The following is a 16673-nucleotide window of genomic DNA, read 5'->3' on the forward strand; positions in this document are numbered from 1 at the left end:
CCAAGGAATGGCTAAAATATTTCTGGAATTAGGAAACAGGTTGCTACATATAGTTGGAATACAATGCGTAAAATTGTTCCCACATATTAAGGACAGAAGTAATTGCAGTGTGTTACAGAAAGAGGGATAGGAACCAAGATTGGACCAGGGAGATTAAATGGTTAATTAACAGGTCATGGTAATAGGTGTGGCAGTCTTCCACGAGTCTTTGGAGATATTTTTTTTAAAATAATAAAAACTGTAGTTTTATGAAACTTTTTGGCAGAGACAGCAGAAAACCTATAATGTACTTAGGATGGCAGAAATGGCAACATACACTTGGCAGAAATTAGCTTTCTTTCACAGCTTAAATTGACCACCTGAACATTATGGAACTAGTAGTACCCTTTCTGAACAGCACGATTGGTAGCCTGTGCCTGACCTGTCAAAGTGGTTGCTGAAATATGGCTTTTGCTGTGGTTTTAATCCCTAGTCAATGTATTCTGAATTGTGGCAGTCCTGGCCAAAGTTCTTGGAAACTGTGAAAGGTCATATTTGATTAAATATTCAGAACACTAGCAAACTAGATGGAACATTTTTTCTATATATAAAAAAAAATCTGAAGAACTAAATAGCAAACGACTTCTGTATTGATGTGAAGAAAACCGACATAATTGTATCTATGTAGGTAACTAACATTGAGTTCAGTCTGAGGCCATCTTTACCTTCATTTTCCATACTAGCTAGGCGAGCTTAATAGCAAAGGATTTTCCCATCGCAAGATTATTTAATCATTGTTGAAATAGGCACTGAAATCATTATGAAATCATAATAGGCATTGATCATTGAAATCATTAAGAAGCTGCTCCTTCTGGATTTGCTAATTGCCCTTGGCAGCTACAATTGTGGGAGAGGAGGCCAGCTCAAAGAGGCCACCTATTTCTAATGAAAGAACCCCATTGCCTTCAACAAGATTTACAAGGGAATCCGGAGAAAGTCTTAGCTACTAACATTTCTACTATAGGATTGCTATTTACAACAAAATACACACCTGCAGCCTGATTCTGCCCAGACTGACTCATAATTGTCCTATGTGGGTCTTCCTATCAAATAAGCACAAGGTTATCTGCAGCCATGTAAAGGGAATCAGTCTTATTAAATCAATAAGACCTACATCCCATCCTGCTTAATCTACAGGCCAAAAGTAAAATATAGCAAGAACTAACAGCTATCAGTCCATGTTCTCTAAATGTCTCTAGCCAGATGCCTCTTACTGATAGAGCAGCAAACAAAAAAGTTAACTTCTATTGGTTTTTACATCAGTCTTCTCCAATGTGGTGCTATGCCTCTGATCTCAAATCATCATGAAATTTTGGGAGTTACAGTATAGGATGCTCTAACAAATCTGGTGTGAGCTCTAGATGTTGGAGTTCCAAGCTCTTTCAAAGCAAATAACTGGTTCGCATTTTTAAAATGTGGTTAGTGTAAGATAAGATAGGTGTCCTTAGTCCCACCCACCCTCACTCCCAAACCATTCTACTGAAGGACTGCAAGCTCCTGACTAAATCAGTTGTTGTCTCAATCAGAGGTTTTGATACAAACCAATTAATGGCTTTGGGTTGAGAGGACAAGGGGAAATTCAGTACTGCAGACACCACTTATTGGCTTTCAATATTTACAGGCTGCATTTAATTTTTGTCAAATATATATCTTTATCAAATAGTTTCCACAGAGCAGATGAGATTGTATTTGCCTGCTTCCTGCTTTATGCACCTTGGGAGAAAGGAAAACCCAAAAACCATCAATTCTTTTGTAAACAGCTTGATGACTTGTGCAAATATACCAAGAGTTCCTCTAAGTCTCTGCCTCATATCTACTGCTACTTCATAGCACCAGGGATACATGCTCTAATCTGTATTCCATCTTTTGTGCATTACTTAACGCTTCTTAAAAGAAAAGGGAAAATGAAAGTTTCCCATGGAAGAAACAAGGGGGGATCAAATTCTATAGATCTGTGTAATTATTTTAATATTAAAGCTGTTGCCAGAGGTAATGCAATTTTGGTGATTTCAGTTACTCAAGATACATGCATTAGGTGTACACATCAGAGCAAGGGGGTGTGTATAATAGGATAAAGCTATTAAAAAAGGTTCATTTGGTAATTGATGCTTCATTTTAATTTACATGTCTCTCTTGCCGTTTTTTTTAAGATCAAGGGACATTTATTTTGTTACTTATTTCAATATGCAGTAAAGATTCCAGGCAGACCCAATTTAAAATTCGAGAATTACGCCCCAGAACATGGGAAATAATGACAATTGTTTCAGAGACTAAGTAGGGTATGCTCCTGTCCTAAAATTGTAAGGTCACGCACAAATGCACCCATATACACATGAGATTAAAATCCCACTTAAAGAAATATGGTTTATTAAGATTTGTTCTTTGCATTATACCAAAAAAGCAACAGCATTCAGAAGTGTTCATCTTCAAAACTGCAGAATTTCGCAATGCTTTCTCCAACAACCCTTGAAAAGGCACAGCAGACAAAAAAGTAGATCATCCCTTCTCTCCCCAATGAATGTGTGGTATGAAGATTGCCAGGAGTCTCAAAACCCCTCGTGTACGGGTCGCATTCAAAAATACCAGCCACACCCACAATCTAGACTGCTCTCGGCTCATTTTGCAAGGCATTGATGTTCCCCTAGCTGTACGTTCATAGGTCCGTCCTTTAGACAAAGCCTATGATTTGTAGCCCCACTAATCCCGGAATAAACTCAAGGCTAGATTTGTTCCGCAACGCTTTTATGCGTGGAAGAAATCGTAACAAATATTTACACCCGATAATTGGGCCTTTGTGAGGGATGCAAATAATTCACGCTGGAGGGAAGGGCGGGTCGATCCCATAACTTCATTTGTACTGCTCATCAATCCTCACCGCCTCCGCTTTCATGCCAAGATTCAAACCTTCGTTCACTTTGGAAATGCTTGCTTTGCTTCTTCTCCTCTCCGTTCCCCCTTTTAAATGGCACATTTGTGAAGAGGGTGGCTACTTTGAATTTCTTCGTCCCTTAGGGACCGTCCCCGTTCTTGTTCCGCCGCTTTCCCCCAAGCCCCCTCCCCCCGCCCATTTCTCTTGAGCTTCTCCAAGTGAGAAAGCAAAGTTAACCACAGTCGCCGCTTGGTTTGTTAGTAATTACGAAGAATGCTGTTTCCGACAACGGGAGCTGGTCGTCAAGCGAAGCTGGCTTTACAACGACAGCAGCGGGATACAGCGAGGAAATGGAGCATGAAGCAACCCAGCGTGACACTTTTCGCTCCTTGACATGTTTACCATTTCCCGCTCATATATTACAGCTAGGTTGGAAGGCGGCGGCGAAAAGGCAAAAAACGGAGCTCTCTTGGTGGGGCTTCCCAAATGGCAGCGCAGAAATCCAGGAAGCAGTTGCGCCTCAGAGGATCGCTGTGCGTCGCTGGCTCCGCGAATCGCGAGGGGAGGGGTTGGGTGAGGGAGGGGCGTTGGCTTGCTCTTTGAATCGTCCATTAAACGTTTAATCTACCCAAGTAAATATCTTCACGTGTGCAATAGTGAAATAGTTTCCTATACGGTCGTCCCCCCTCCCCCGCAAGAATGACATTCTGACAGATTGTGTTTATAGGGCTGGCTCTGGGACATGTAGATTCATTATTTCCCCCCTCTCAAGGAAATATATTTTGAAACACTCGTTGAAGCAGCACCCCTCCCTCATTTGAAACCGTCTAATCTCACTCATAGGTAGGCAAGATTAAGGCTCCGTCAATGTAATTGCCTCCCATTTATGTATTAAATTTCTATGCCACCCACCTCACAAAGACAGCGACTTTGGGCGGGTTACTATATAATAAAAAGTTTAAAAGTGCTAAAAGAAAAATGAAAAAAATAAAATAAAAGTGAAGAACCAAGATTTCGGATATTTGATTAGTCTTACCCTTTCAGGCCACTACCCCCCATCCCCCAGCTGTCTTTGACATGATCTAGTCTGTCCTCTCAGCACACAGACAATTTGGGGAAGTGTAGAAGATACTCTTAAATTCTCAGCACATCTCCACTACCATTTTTAAAAGCTTCTTCCTTTCACCCTCTCCTCCAGCCACAAAGACTGCAAATAGCACCTAAATTTTATCTATAATTCTAGATTATAAAGAATTCGATTTGGTTAATAAACCTGGTGGAAGAGGTAGGGAAGTAACAGGCAGAAATGTGCATGGTTTAGCTTGATGTCTCGGGCTTGCAAACTCCACATTTACTCGAGTTACGTCGTTGGTCACAAAATGGGCCTTCTTTGCCCATCCCTTGGTACTTCTGACTAGCTGGAAGAAACTCAGCTCAGCCACTTTCACCAAGCAACCAAGCCAGGGGGAATTTCCGAGTGCTGGATGGGCGATCCTAAATCGTACATGGATACACGACCTGGAATGTGGGTGAAAAACCACAGCTGCAATCCTATACCAGCTCCTTTCAGAGTAAATCCCATTAAAGGATTTAGACTGCAATTTATTTTTTTGAGGACATAAGTATCTCAGTGTGTCTGCTCCTTTTCACATGGAGTAGATGGAAGATAAAATGCTCGAGTTTCCAGAGTCGCCTGTAGTACAAAAAAAAGGGCAGATTTAACTAAACTTCCGTCTCAACAGCTTTAGGTTTAAACGGTTCAGGTCACCATGGTTACTAAGGCCGATTATATCCAGGCTACAAAATACCGGAACTCTAACGTGAAAAAAAACGCGAACTCTAGGCTGCCCACTAGCGATCATTCAGATTTTGACAACACAGATAATGTAGTTCTAGAGTTAACGATTCCTTATTGAGCCGGAAGGTGCCAACCTTCGTATTGGCAGCAGGGGGCAATTACGTCCTCGGGCTGTTAATGCCATCCCAGGACTATGCTTCTCATCCATTTGTGCCGAGGTCATCACCGAGTCCCATATTCGAACACTAGCGTCAGGAGCTTTCTTTAAAACCCCGGGGGGAGTGAAGAATGGCAAGCCTGCCCACCCCATATCCTCTTAAGACACTCAGTTTCCCCAGGCGTGTTGATTTGCCCGCGGCCTCTGGGATGAGTAGCTGGAATTCCTTTAAAGCTTCGCTGCCTCCCCCTGTCAGTCATCCGCGTAACATTATTTTCCCCTAAAGCCAGTTCCAGCGATAACTCCACTTAGCCGGGAATAATCGCATCCTTGCCGCATTCAGAACGATCAAACCGTCCAGCCTATTGTTATTGCTTACGAGAGTAACGGCAATATGGCACTACCGTCAAAGTTCCCTAAACTGGGAAGGAACCCATCTGGTTCGGGGCAAATATTCAGGGTCACCCTCCATCCTTGAAGACCGGGTAGGGGGCCATCACCAAAGCGAACCTCTCCAAATCATATTGCTCCTTGTTAAGGGCGTATGGGGTTGCAGTCTAGGTATCTCGCCCCAATCCAAGACTGGAAGGGCTGCCCCACCTACTCCATTCCGTGAAGTGGGATCCCGATCTACAGTTCCATGTAATCAATGTAGAATCAATGAGCTGGGGAAGGGGGAGGAGGTAGATAAATTATCCCAGGATAAAAGTAGCACATGACCTGGCAGAGATAATTGCAAGAAAAAAAGCTTGAGTGGAGAACCAATTCTGCCGCTTAACTCAGATTAGTTCTTCCTTAAACACATACAATTAGTTTAAGGGAATTGGTTACTTATTAGCGACTCGTGAGGGTGCAGGGCTGGAAAACATGCTTACTCAGAAGTAAGCTCCATTGGAAACTAGGTAAAGCCAAGTCAGGTAAAGGCTGGCAGGAGTCTCTTTTTCCCCACTCTGAATGGGTGAAGCGACTAATACCCCTTTTTCTCTCTCGGCTAGAACCTCTGCAAACTTCGTTCCACAAGTCATGCAAATTAAAATATCTGCGATTCGGGGTCTGGCATCACACCGAGCCGGGGCTTCCTTAGTTTACCGACCAAAGCAAGGTTGTCTGAGTTCACATAATATCTAAACCACCAACTATGATTATTATTTTTTTTGTATAGGCCAAGCCGGGATTTGCATAAGCTATTACACCCAGAGGAAACACCCCCGCTCCCTTCCATCTTCCGGCAGGGGGAAGCCGCCCTAGAACTGCCTGCCCCCCCCCTCCTCGTCGCGGTAAGCTTTGTCTCAGGGATTTGGGTACCTCTCTTTCTGGGGACAGCCATTAGCCCCTCGCCGAGCCGCCCGCCTTAATACGGTAGCGACGAGAGTTCCGAATGATTCTTTAATGTCTCGTTGGATTTCTAGCCTGCTAATGTAGCGCGTCCTTCTCATTATTACTTTATTGATTGCTCATTGACCAGCCCCCTCCAAATCGTATTAACCCCCCTTCACCACTTTAGATTAAGAGAAGGGTGGGTGTCTTCCTCCCCCAAGACAGAGCCGTTCGCTCTTCTCCTCCAGTCCGGTGGCCAGGGATCAGCTCAGGTGCTCTGCGGGGGCTTTCCTGGCGGGGCCGCCCCGAGCCGAGGAGCCACGCTCGCCGCCTGGTGCCTTAATAGCTCAAAGGGGGCTAATACAGAAAATGAGCCTTAAACGAGCTCTGGAGATCTCCAAATGAAAGCGCCGTTTATCACGCTGGCTACTCCCCTCCATTCGTTTGCTCTCTCTACTGGGAACAACTCATTTCCCCTTAACTAAATTACTTCAGAAATGTCAAGGAAGCCCGAATCGCAAACATCACCAGACCGGGAGGGGGCGTGGGGGGGGGTGAAGAGAAGGCTGCGCAGCCGCGTCATATTGCATCTCAACCCGGCAGCGATACAGAAAATAGTCAACGAAACCATCTTTTTTGAGAGAGAGAGAGAGAGAGAGAGAGAGAGAGAGAGAGAGAGAGAGAGAGAGAGAGAGAGAGAGAGAGAGAGAGAGAGAGAGAGAGAGAGAGAGAGAGAGAGAGAGAGAGAGAGAGAGAGAGAGAGAGAGTTAAAACAGGAAAAAATCAGTGTCATTTAGCATGGATTTATTAGGAAAGAGGCCCTGTAGCTTATAAGTGTCTGCTATAAAGTCTGACGAGGGCGAGGAAGGAATAAACTTCCAGGCAGCTAAATTTTGGACGCCACGGAAAAAGCCAATTTTAATTTTGAAACAGAATGCAGAAAATTCTGCAGAAATTTCGATCCGGATCGCCTGTTCTTCATGTGTAAGGCCGTCTCTCGAGTGTCCTGCCGTACTTGGTGGCTGGGTTCACGCAATCTGATAAGCGTGGTTAACAAACAGCATTGGCTAAACTAAAACCCAACGATTAAATGTTTGGGAACCAAATTACCATGTTGTTTATTGTGGCTTAGCAGATTGAGCAAACTGAGTTAAAACAATTATTATTACTGGTAGAAGATATTAGATTGTGACTGGGGAGATCTCAGCCATGGAAGCCCCCTAGCTGATTTTGGGCCAGTCACATTTTCTGAGCTGCCTATCTCGCAGGGCTGTTGTGTGAGGCAACATAGATCTTGCACTGGGCTCATAAGAGCAGGCTAAATGAAAACAGTACAGTACTAAACACCACCACTGAGGTTTGTTAACCATGATTAATAGAGCACTTTGTGCCAAGGCAGCCACGAGTGAGCTGTCCCTCTTGAAATGGAGCTGTGCTCGAAAGATTTTGGTGTGTGATGGGTGGTAGAATGTAACGTATGAACTATTATTGCTCCGGTTACAGGACAGGTTGCTATCTTAAACTTTTACTTGAATTTTAACCCGGTTAGCTGCATATTTTTAATCTGGGGGACAAGGGAAGACGTGGATAACTGAAGAGGAGGAAAGGAAGGCGGGGGCTGTTAAAATGTAGAAAAGGCGATCTGGGAGAGAAAGGAGGCCACACGTTCCGAGGCCAAAGAAGCAATAAAAATGGCAGATATGCCCATTGGTTTTTGTGGCCTCCGTGCTCATAAAAACAAGGCTCTAAGGGATGGGTTATTTGTATTAATAGTTGATCTCTTTAGCATATCTTGGGGAGAATGTTTTTGTGCTAGGTTGGAAAACCGGGAGAGGTCTGGGTAACAGAGGAGTCAGTAGCCCCATTTCCCATGGATTCCGCGGATGGGAGAGAAAGGAGCCATTCCAACAGGGACGCTCCATTTCGTTGTAGCAAACGCCCAAAACAACGAAACAGAAGAACCATAAATTAGCTAAGGTATTTTAGCCAAATGTGCTGTGCGAACCTGGACATAGTTAATTAATTGGACGAGTAACTGTTTAGTTAACCAAGTTAAAGCCCCACGACCCGAGATTTAGTGGACAATAGAGCCTGGTAGGTGGTATCTAGCGTCGGGGTGACGGACTTTCTCAAGCTAGAGAATGAGTTACCTTCCCAGGAGGTATTTATCAAGAATAGTTAATACATTTCAAGACGAGGATAATAAACTTATTCACCTGGAAATTAAACCCAGAGGCTTTCAGTGAAACAGATGCCCAATAAACACTCTATTCCTAGACTATTTATTCCAAAGTAAGCCCCACCAAGGCCACTTCTTCACTCGTGATTTACAGCGTTATCCACCCATCGCGGGGCCGACATAATAACGAAGGCAGGCTTCTGTGGCCACCACAGCGATAGTTAGGGCGATGCTATCAATCGCTTCTAAGAAAATGCCTCAAGGCCTATTTTCCAATCCTAAACACCCTTAACGTTCATGGGTGAAGATACTTCGGATTGCGCTTTCTGTTCAAGCAATAGTATCTAGATTGAGTTATTGAAGTAGATGAGCAGATATCAGTTTCAAGCTGATTTCTGAAGGCTGCATCAGGATAGCAAGCAGTATCTGTGTGACATCACCGCTGCTTCTCCATATTCTGCTTCTTGCCCAACTCCCATTTACTTAAGGATCTGAAAAGAATGGAGTTACTTAGGTCAAGCGTTCCTGAATTGATGTGTTTATTTTTTAAATTCTGCCTCGCCATTCCAGAACAACGCCTCTTATTAAGCAGGAGTTTTATGAACTCTCCTGGAAGATTGATTTCAAAATTAACTGGCGAGAAAACTAGATCCCAAGTTAAGCCTGGGGAGGTCAGTGGAATCTTACGACAGGTGGCCGGTAGCAGAGCGAGTTGCCTCCGCGACTTTGGACCGGGCTAAACCCAGTCGGATCCCAAGCCTCTGGAGCGTCCAAGTCAGCCAGCGGAGCAGGCAGACGCCCCACGCGTCAGACAAGACCAGGTCTTAATTTCACCCGAGGGTGGAAGGGCGGGGAAAGCACTCGAACTGGCCTAAGCTCCGAGAGCTGCTTAATTTGTTCACAAACAAGAATTCTAGGTGAGGGGGAAAGTCCCATTAGTTCGGATAAGGTTGTTCCTACTGGGGTAAGCACAGAGATAACAAGTAATGAGCTTTCCCCACTTCTCGGGGAGACCAGCTGAATTTCAGCGCGCCTTTCCGCTGCTAATTAAAGCTCGCTCCTTCCCTCCTTCCGCAGCTTTGCGCAGGGAGGGGGCGTGTCTCTCCCTGAGCCTGCCTGTCAAAGAAATTCAAAACGGGAAGGGGGGGGCAAGAAGCAGCTGCAATACGCCCAAAATGAGTTATTGTAATTACATTTAATTAGTTTAATTAGTTAATTATTTTGCTTACAGCTGTACAAGAGATTGCAAACATTTGTTAAGATCACGTTCCCTCTACTGGAGTGGGGCGAAGCCGCACACTTACACTAAATCACGTATGCCTGTGTAGACAAATGGAGCGTGGGGGGAATCCCCCTCTCCTCGCCTTTTCCTCCGGAACAGAGAGACTCGGTCCCCTCATTCTGGCCCACAAGTACTGGGAGGCTAAAAAAAAAACCCAACGTATTGCCAAGGAAGACCAACGCCCCACCACCACCACCAATCCCCCTGACACAGAAGAGATTGTGCCCTTGCTGTACTCCCAAGTGCAGCCTTCTGCTCTGGGCGGTGGATCAAATATTTCCTATCTAGATATACCGTAGGTACATGCCCACAAGAGAGGTGGGATGCCCCTCTCCCCCCTTCCCAGGAGCTAAACCTAAACAATAGGACAGATATTTCATCCATCCTGGAAAATTATACTTCCTCTGTGGAAGCAGATTGTGCTCATATTCACAGAACCCCTAAATATTGCTTGGAAAGAAGCTCCAGTGAAACCAAAAGTACCGTGGTCAAGAATTTGGCCTCTTGCAGGTTATTCTAATTCCCACAACGACGATGAGCAACAAGAGAAAGTTATTTCCTAGAACTAGAGAAAAAGCTTCACACAAGCAGGGTGGATAAGATTCCAGCCAATGGGCTGCTTCGTTTAGTATGTCTACTTCCTGCTCCCGATTATAGTGCTTCAGAATGGTACCGTTATGTTGCAAATATTGAATCAAATCGGGATATAAGGGCTTCCTTTCTGGAACTTGAATAACTTTTTCTGTATACAAAGCACACAACCCCATCCTCAACGCTACCTGGAAGAAAGCCTCTCGTGAAGCTTACTTCCAAGTAGGCCTGAAACTGCCTCTGTACAGTGCCCACGAATATTCAACAAACTGTGCAAAAATTGAAAAGTTACCCATACCTTTTTTGATGACCGATTGGTCCAGCAAGTTCATGCCGCTGTTATTAGCATCTTCTACTGCCTAAGGACAGAGGGGGAGAAAGAAGGGAAAAATCACTGTTCAAATTTCCCAGCACTTAGTAAAAGAACAAAGAGGTGCATAGAGCTGGACAAAGTCCCACACTATCTCAAATTCATTAATGAACGCTCATTATTTCCACGAAGAACAATTAATTGGGGAAATATTCTTTTTCTCCATGTTAAAATGGTATGAAAACGAAGCTTCTTTTTCTTAGGGGTTTTAGGGTGAACAGAAAATGTAAGGTGTGATCCTTCTAATGATTTAAGAGGCCAAAGTAAGTCATCAATGGTGCTCAGCCTTTATTCCCTGGAGCCTTACAATTTTGGCTTTGGTATCTGTGCAGCCCATTGACACCTGCAACTAAACTTTTGACGGGCGACAAGAAATAGCAGTGGGTGCAAGTTTGCTCAGCAAGAAAACTCTTGAATTTATCGCTGTTTATCCATTTTCCTTCTGACCTAGATTTCACTGGAGTTCCGTTTGCTCAATAGGGCTTGTCCCAAGAAAATAGGCACAAATAGACAAAATAGAATTTTGCTCTGGGAGAAAATAAATGAGGGATTCTTTGCATTCCTCCTTATAAAGATTATAATTAAGAGGCTTGCTATTGATTTATTGCACAATTTATGCCGCTGAGTCTCTGATGGGTGTTGGAAATAGATTTAGATCTTGAAATCAACCAAATTAGCACAAACTTACATAAAAATTACCCAACTCCCTCCAGTCCACCAACTTCAAGGATTTCTGACTGGAGGAGGGGCACCACCCCAAACACAGTTCAGTATTTAACGTGATCAAGCATTTAATATTTTTTTCATTCAAAGCAAATAACTGAACAAATAAAATATTATTTCAAGAGTTATTTCAGTGTTTTGAGTTTATTGCCACACTCCCTTTTGTGGGACAATTGACTTCAATGGATGAGAAGAGGGAGAGGAAGAGAAATTATAGTGACATAGAAGACAATGCAAAGAAAATGAATTGTGGCGGGTCTCAAATATACATTATGACACCGAGTTGTGGGAGTAAAGAGGTGATTTCAGCTTTTATTTATTTCTGTACACTTGGACTCCAGCCCTCCTGGAGTTTGAGAGGGAACGAAGAATAGATGGGTTGGGAGTAGTAACTGATTGGCATAATTATCCTTCTCCCTATAAGGGCAACTTTTACTTTTGACGCAGGAGTTTTCTTACTGCCCTTGTGGCTGCTACCTGTGGACAATGAAGCTCAACTTTTACAGGGAACCGCCATGTATACAAAAAAGGAAATAGAGCTCCAATGAGGATTAATTTTAATATTGGTTCAGGTAGCCTGAGCTTTGTTATTTACCAAAGGCTGATAAATTTGTATATGGTGTGCTTAGAATGCAAATCAAAGAATGGTACACTTTGATTAATCACTAGCCAGTATGGATGGTAGGAGACCAACACTTTTGGACATTGTAGGGGGAGAGCCATGTTAACGTAAGAAAAATTCAAGACTGACAGCCAAACAGCCAATGTATTTCTGACCAATACATTTCATTAGAAGTCATTAGCTTTCATGACATGCAGCTCACGTAAAGCTCATGCCTTTTGCTGAAATGCTTTCAAGCACTTCAGAAGAGCATCAATTTGGGGAAGGGTCCTTTCTATATTGGCAGAGGCAGCATTGCACCATAATGTTCTCTCTTGGGAACCAGTTCTATAGAATGAAGGGGCTTCTGCTGCTAAGCAATGGAACTGTGCTCTTAACATCCTCCTGAATGATAATTGCAGCTCCTTACAGGTAGCAACTCGCAGTGGAGAGAAACATCTTGAAAGGAGCAGGGGATCCCCCCTTCAAACAATTAAGTCCCTCCCATTTGTATCAGAAACATTTCCTGCTACAATTGTATGAACACAGCCCGCCTGAATCTGCCTCAGTTTATCAACACAGATTCTTAATTTCAGAAGTAGGTTCCCTGTTTTCTCTGCCATTAAATAGACAAATTAGATATCATGGCTCAGTGATAAAGAAGAATAGAGAGACCAAATGTAACTAGAATATATCATTCCCCACTTTCTTATACATAGCAAGAACATGATGTTCTTGCTCTTTCTTGTTCTTTCTCTTTTGCTTCTCAGCCCAAGTTAAATATTAAGTTCCCTTAAGTTTACATCAATTTAGGTTGTTGTTTTATAAAAGTTATAGGCTGTCTGGCACTGCCCATTATCTCAAAAATGGTTAATATATTTTAGATCAAGGCATTGTGTGAAGCTAACCATGGTAATTAATTCAGTACATCCTAGAAATTCAGAAAATAGTGTTGAGCAAACCATTGTTCAATTAACCATAAATGTAACCACAGTCATATTTCAGAAAAGGACAGCTGAAATTTGTTCCTCCAAGGCCCTAGGCTCATTCAGAGCTTCAGAGAGCATAAGCAAGCTTTGAGCAGGACTCCCAACAATTATGCATGATAGTCAAGGAACAAGATTCAACAAAGAACTGTAAATTGAACATATGTGTATGAAAACAACCCACTCCAGAGTCTTGGGGCTGAGCCACTAAGAGGCCAAGTATGGTTCTAGGCACCTTGTGCCCTAAACCATGGCCTACATTTCTAACTCTCCATTTGGCTGGCAGCCGCCATTCCATGCCATTCAAGGTTTCCTGCATCACCCAGGTCTAGTCACTTATAATTTGGTCCTAAATACATTGACCTGGAAGCAGACAGGACAGATTGAACAGACCAGAATTCCAAGCAGCCTTCTTCCAGCTCCAATGTCAAAGACTCATTTGCACCATTTGGAAATTTCCCTGCCTTCAGAGAAGTTGTGATCTTGGGCCACATTTTACTTTGTGGCTTTTCTTGGCAGTGGCACATTGGCATGAACACATCATAAACTCCCTTCCTTCTGTTTATATAGCTGCTCATCACATGGTGTTCGCATCCTACACCGACCCCTAAACTCAGCCAGAACACCACATCCCATCCCCAGCACTCGGTCAGTGTGTGATGGGTGAACCTCACCAGTAGTTCTTGCATCTGCAGTGCTATTAAATTTGGGGTGGGGGACTTGCCCACCGCAACCTCTCAGCTGAGAGGAAATTAGTAGCTCCCATAAAGTGATTAAAGTTAAAGTGATAAAGTGTTGCCTTGTTCCTTCTCCCTCCTCCCTTTTATAGTTTCAGGTGAGCTTTAAGAATGTAAAAAGAGTTTCACTGGCTCAGAAGTCCTAGAGTGGCTCTCCGAAGACCCACAGTTGTCTAAACAAGATCCCACTCTCTTCATTGGTAGGTTTACTTTACGCCGGTAGTGTTTGAGGAAGAGGATGGGTTTTCAATTGCATGGGTCATTTTCTTCCAGGATAGAATGAAATGCGAACCTGCCAATTTGGCATTATTCTGGGTTCTCTATACTAACAACCTTCCATCTTCGCGGAGATGGAAGGCGGATGAGTGGTACTAACTTTGGACAAGGGTTCCACACGACCTCCGCTCCTTTCCGACTCCCCTCTCCCCCACTCCACAATGTGGTTGAGCTGTTGTAGTTAATGAGAAGAGTCTTGTCTGATTTTCTATCTAATTACGGCCGCCTGCTGGGTTTTTGTACAGGATATTCGCGCAGCATGCTGGCAGTTAATAGTCACAGAGAGAATCGTAAAGATTTAATTAGGACTGGGCGCGGAAACGTGGAAAGAAGCATGCGCGTGCACGGATACCCACCCACCCACCCATCTAACACAAACTCCCACACACCCCTCACACTTTTAATTGTTGGGTTTCTTTAACTGCAGGATTCACTTCCAGAATTCCTTTGCAGAGGCACTTCAGCTCCCAGAATTCCCTGGGCCTTTCCGGCTAGGGAAGATGGGAGCTGAAGTCCAAGCTGAATTGGGCAGTGGATTGGGAAAGATTCGGATGTTTCGCCGCCACAAAACCTGATCTCTTCGACTCCCGGTAGGCGAGGCGACAAGACAGAGGAGAAAGGTTGGAGCGGAGAAGAAGAGAGATCAGTAATGACCCACCACCAATTGAAGACATTTATCCCCAGTCGACTTAATAAAATCAGGGTGAAAGGGGGGGGCTGGGCGCGAGGGGAGACTCTCTAGCCCTTCGCTTCCTCTTGAACGCTTGCTCGGAGATCAGCATCTTGCATTGCCAAGGGATTCGTTTCCCCATCAATTTGCAAAAGTGGGGTTGCAACCTGATGCACGCTCTTTGAGCTCCTTGGGAGACACGTGCATGAGAACGCCCCATCAAGGGATTTCTGTCAGAGGGAATTCCTGGGAAACCCTTCCCTGCTCGAGGCTCCATCCAATTGGACGGCGAACCTGTCTCTGAAACAAAATTGACCCACAACGAGAGAAGCCGAAACGCAGGCTTGGGAAACTTGTAACACCATCTACTTGGGAAGCAGAAAGGCCCACGGCTGAAAACTGTGGCGTGGGGAGTAAGCATCCCGGTTTCCCTTTCATCTTCTTCCAGGTAATAAAATTTGCAACGGAAGTGATAAGCGAAGCAAAACCAGTGCACGGCTCACACGGAACTGTGAACGGCGATATGTACCTGAGAGAACTATCCGATGTTTCTAATAATAATCTCATACATATTTACCTTAATCTCTCTCCCACACAGACAGACACGCTGTCATGTAGACAGCACTCTGCCTGAGTGTATATCAAACTCGATATCATAGATAAGTTGACCTTCATATTTTAATTAAAGGCCAGCCAAAATTGCAAGCATCTTCCTGGCCTTCGCACGTGGGTATGTTGTAACATTCTATCGATCCTGTTCTCCCTTCTAATTTTAAATTACAAAGGAAATTATGGAATACCAAGATCCCGGTATAGGTATACATATATTTTAAGAGTCCAATCCTATATCTATTTAGAAATAAGTCTCACTGAACTTCGAAGTGAAATTACAAGACTTCCACCTAATAACCGAAACTGTTAACTATTCGTGAATTCCTGCCCACGGAATTCTGCAGCTCTCTGTAAAGAATTCATCTTAGAATGGGCAGGTCATAGTGGTATATCTATGATGCAGCAAATTTAATCCGTTTAACTATGGCACCTGTCAGTCTCACTTCAGCCAGCGTTATTTACAGCAGAATAAATGGAATGGTCTCATCAAACCCATTAACACCAACATACATTTTTTAAAAAATTGTCTAAAACAACTTAAAATCGGATCTCTTGAGGGGATAACGGGATGTTTGGACAATCTTGTTCTCCGCTCTTTCAACAGTGTTTTACACTTAACAGGCATTGTTAGAGGAACCTAACTCCCACCGAATTGATGGGAAAGATCCTAGTCTATGATCTCAAACGGGAACGAACTTTTCCCGAGATTACACAGTTTTTGAGCCGATCCATGATTTAAATAGCTTCTTGCCACCATTTCTCACAGAGAAATCTAATTTCTTAAAAGAGAGACAGACAGAGAGACCCACAGACAGAGACTGGGGCGATGTGTGGAGGACCCAATCTTATTGACACAAGACCCTGCAATTTATACCCTCCCGGTCTTGATTACAGCAACCCACAGGCCCTGTTGGATCAACTTTGGGGCACTCTCTCCGCTCTGCCGCTCTAGGCACCTTTGGCTTAGAAGCCAGTAGCTTGGAACGCAATTAAATTCTCTTTAGAATAAGCCTGCAAAAGCCTGGGCTGCACGTGGCCAGGGGCAGAAATCGACACACCGGAAGATCCGCCTTTCTTTCAGAAGAACAGAAAGTGATGGGGCGCGGGATGCGTATTTCTCCTTAATTTCTCCCATCTCTACTTGCCTGATTTCTTTTGGTCATAGTCAGACACATTCCAATTTCGCCAACTTTAAGTGAAGGGGAACACGATGTATTTACTTTTATCTCCCCCCACCCCAAGTCAAATAAAGTCTTGTATTATAATATGGGAGACATCCCAGGTTCTCCTTATCTCGATTCAGCTAAATTCTAAATAAACAAACACTCGATTTAGAAAGATGAGAAGAACTATTAGAAGGGAAAACAAGATATCTAACTTAATCTGGCAAACATCCTTCAAAATGTAACATATCGCAGGGCCTTCCCTTTCTCTGCTTTTACTCCCTAAGCGGGCGGGTTGATTTT

General features: G+C 43.8%; 1 protein-coding gene across 8 annotated transcripts in view; it reads right to left on the reverse strand.

The window, feature by feature from the left end:
* Window positions 1–16673, reverse strand: part of TFAP2B (transcription factor AP-2 beta) — a 63790-nt gene that overhangs the window by 39243 nt on the left and 7874 nt on the right. For all 8 annotated transcript variants that reach the window (XR_014174359.1, XR_014174360.1, XM_081941239.1 and 5 more), the window contains one exon: window positions 10531–10591. Coding sequence is in view for 6 of the 8 variants with exons in the window: in XM_081941239.1 (XP_081797365.1) it covers window positions 10531–10591 (61 nt within the window). In the remaining 2 variants the exon portion in view is untranslated. The remainder of the gene's footprint in view (window positions 1–10530; window positions 10592–16673) is intronic.

This window comes from Natrix helvetica (assembly GCF_964273705.1).
Source record: "Natrix helvetica genome assembly, chromosome: 2".
In the NCBI taxonomy this organism is placed as follows: Eukaryota; Metazoa; Chordata; class Lepidosauria; order Squamata; family Natricidae; genus Natrix; species Natrix helvetica.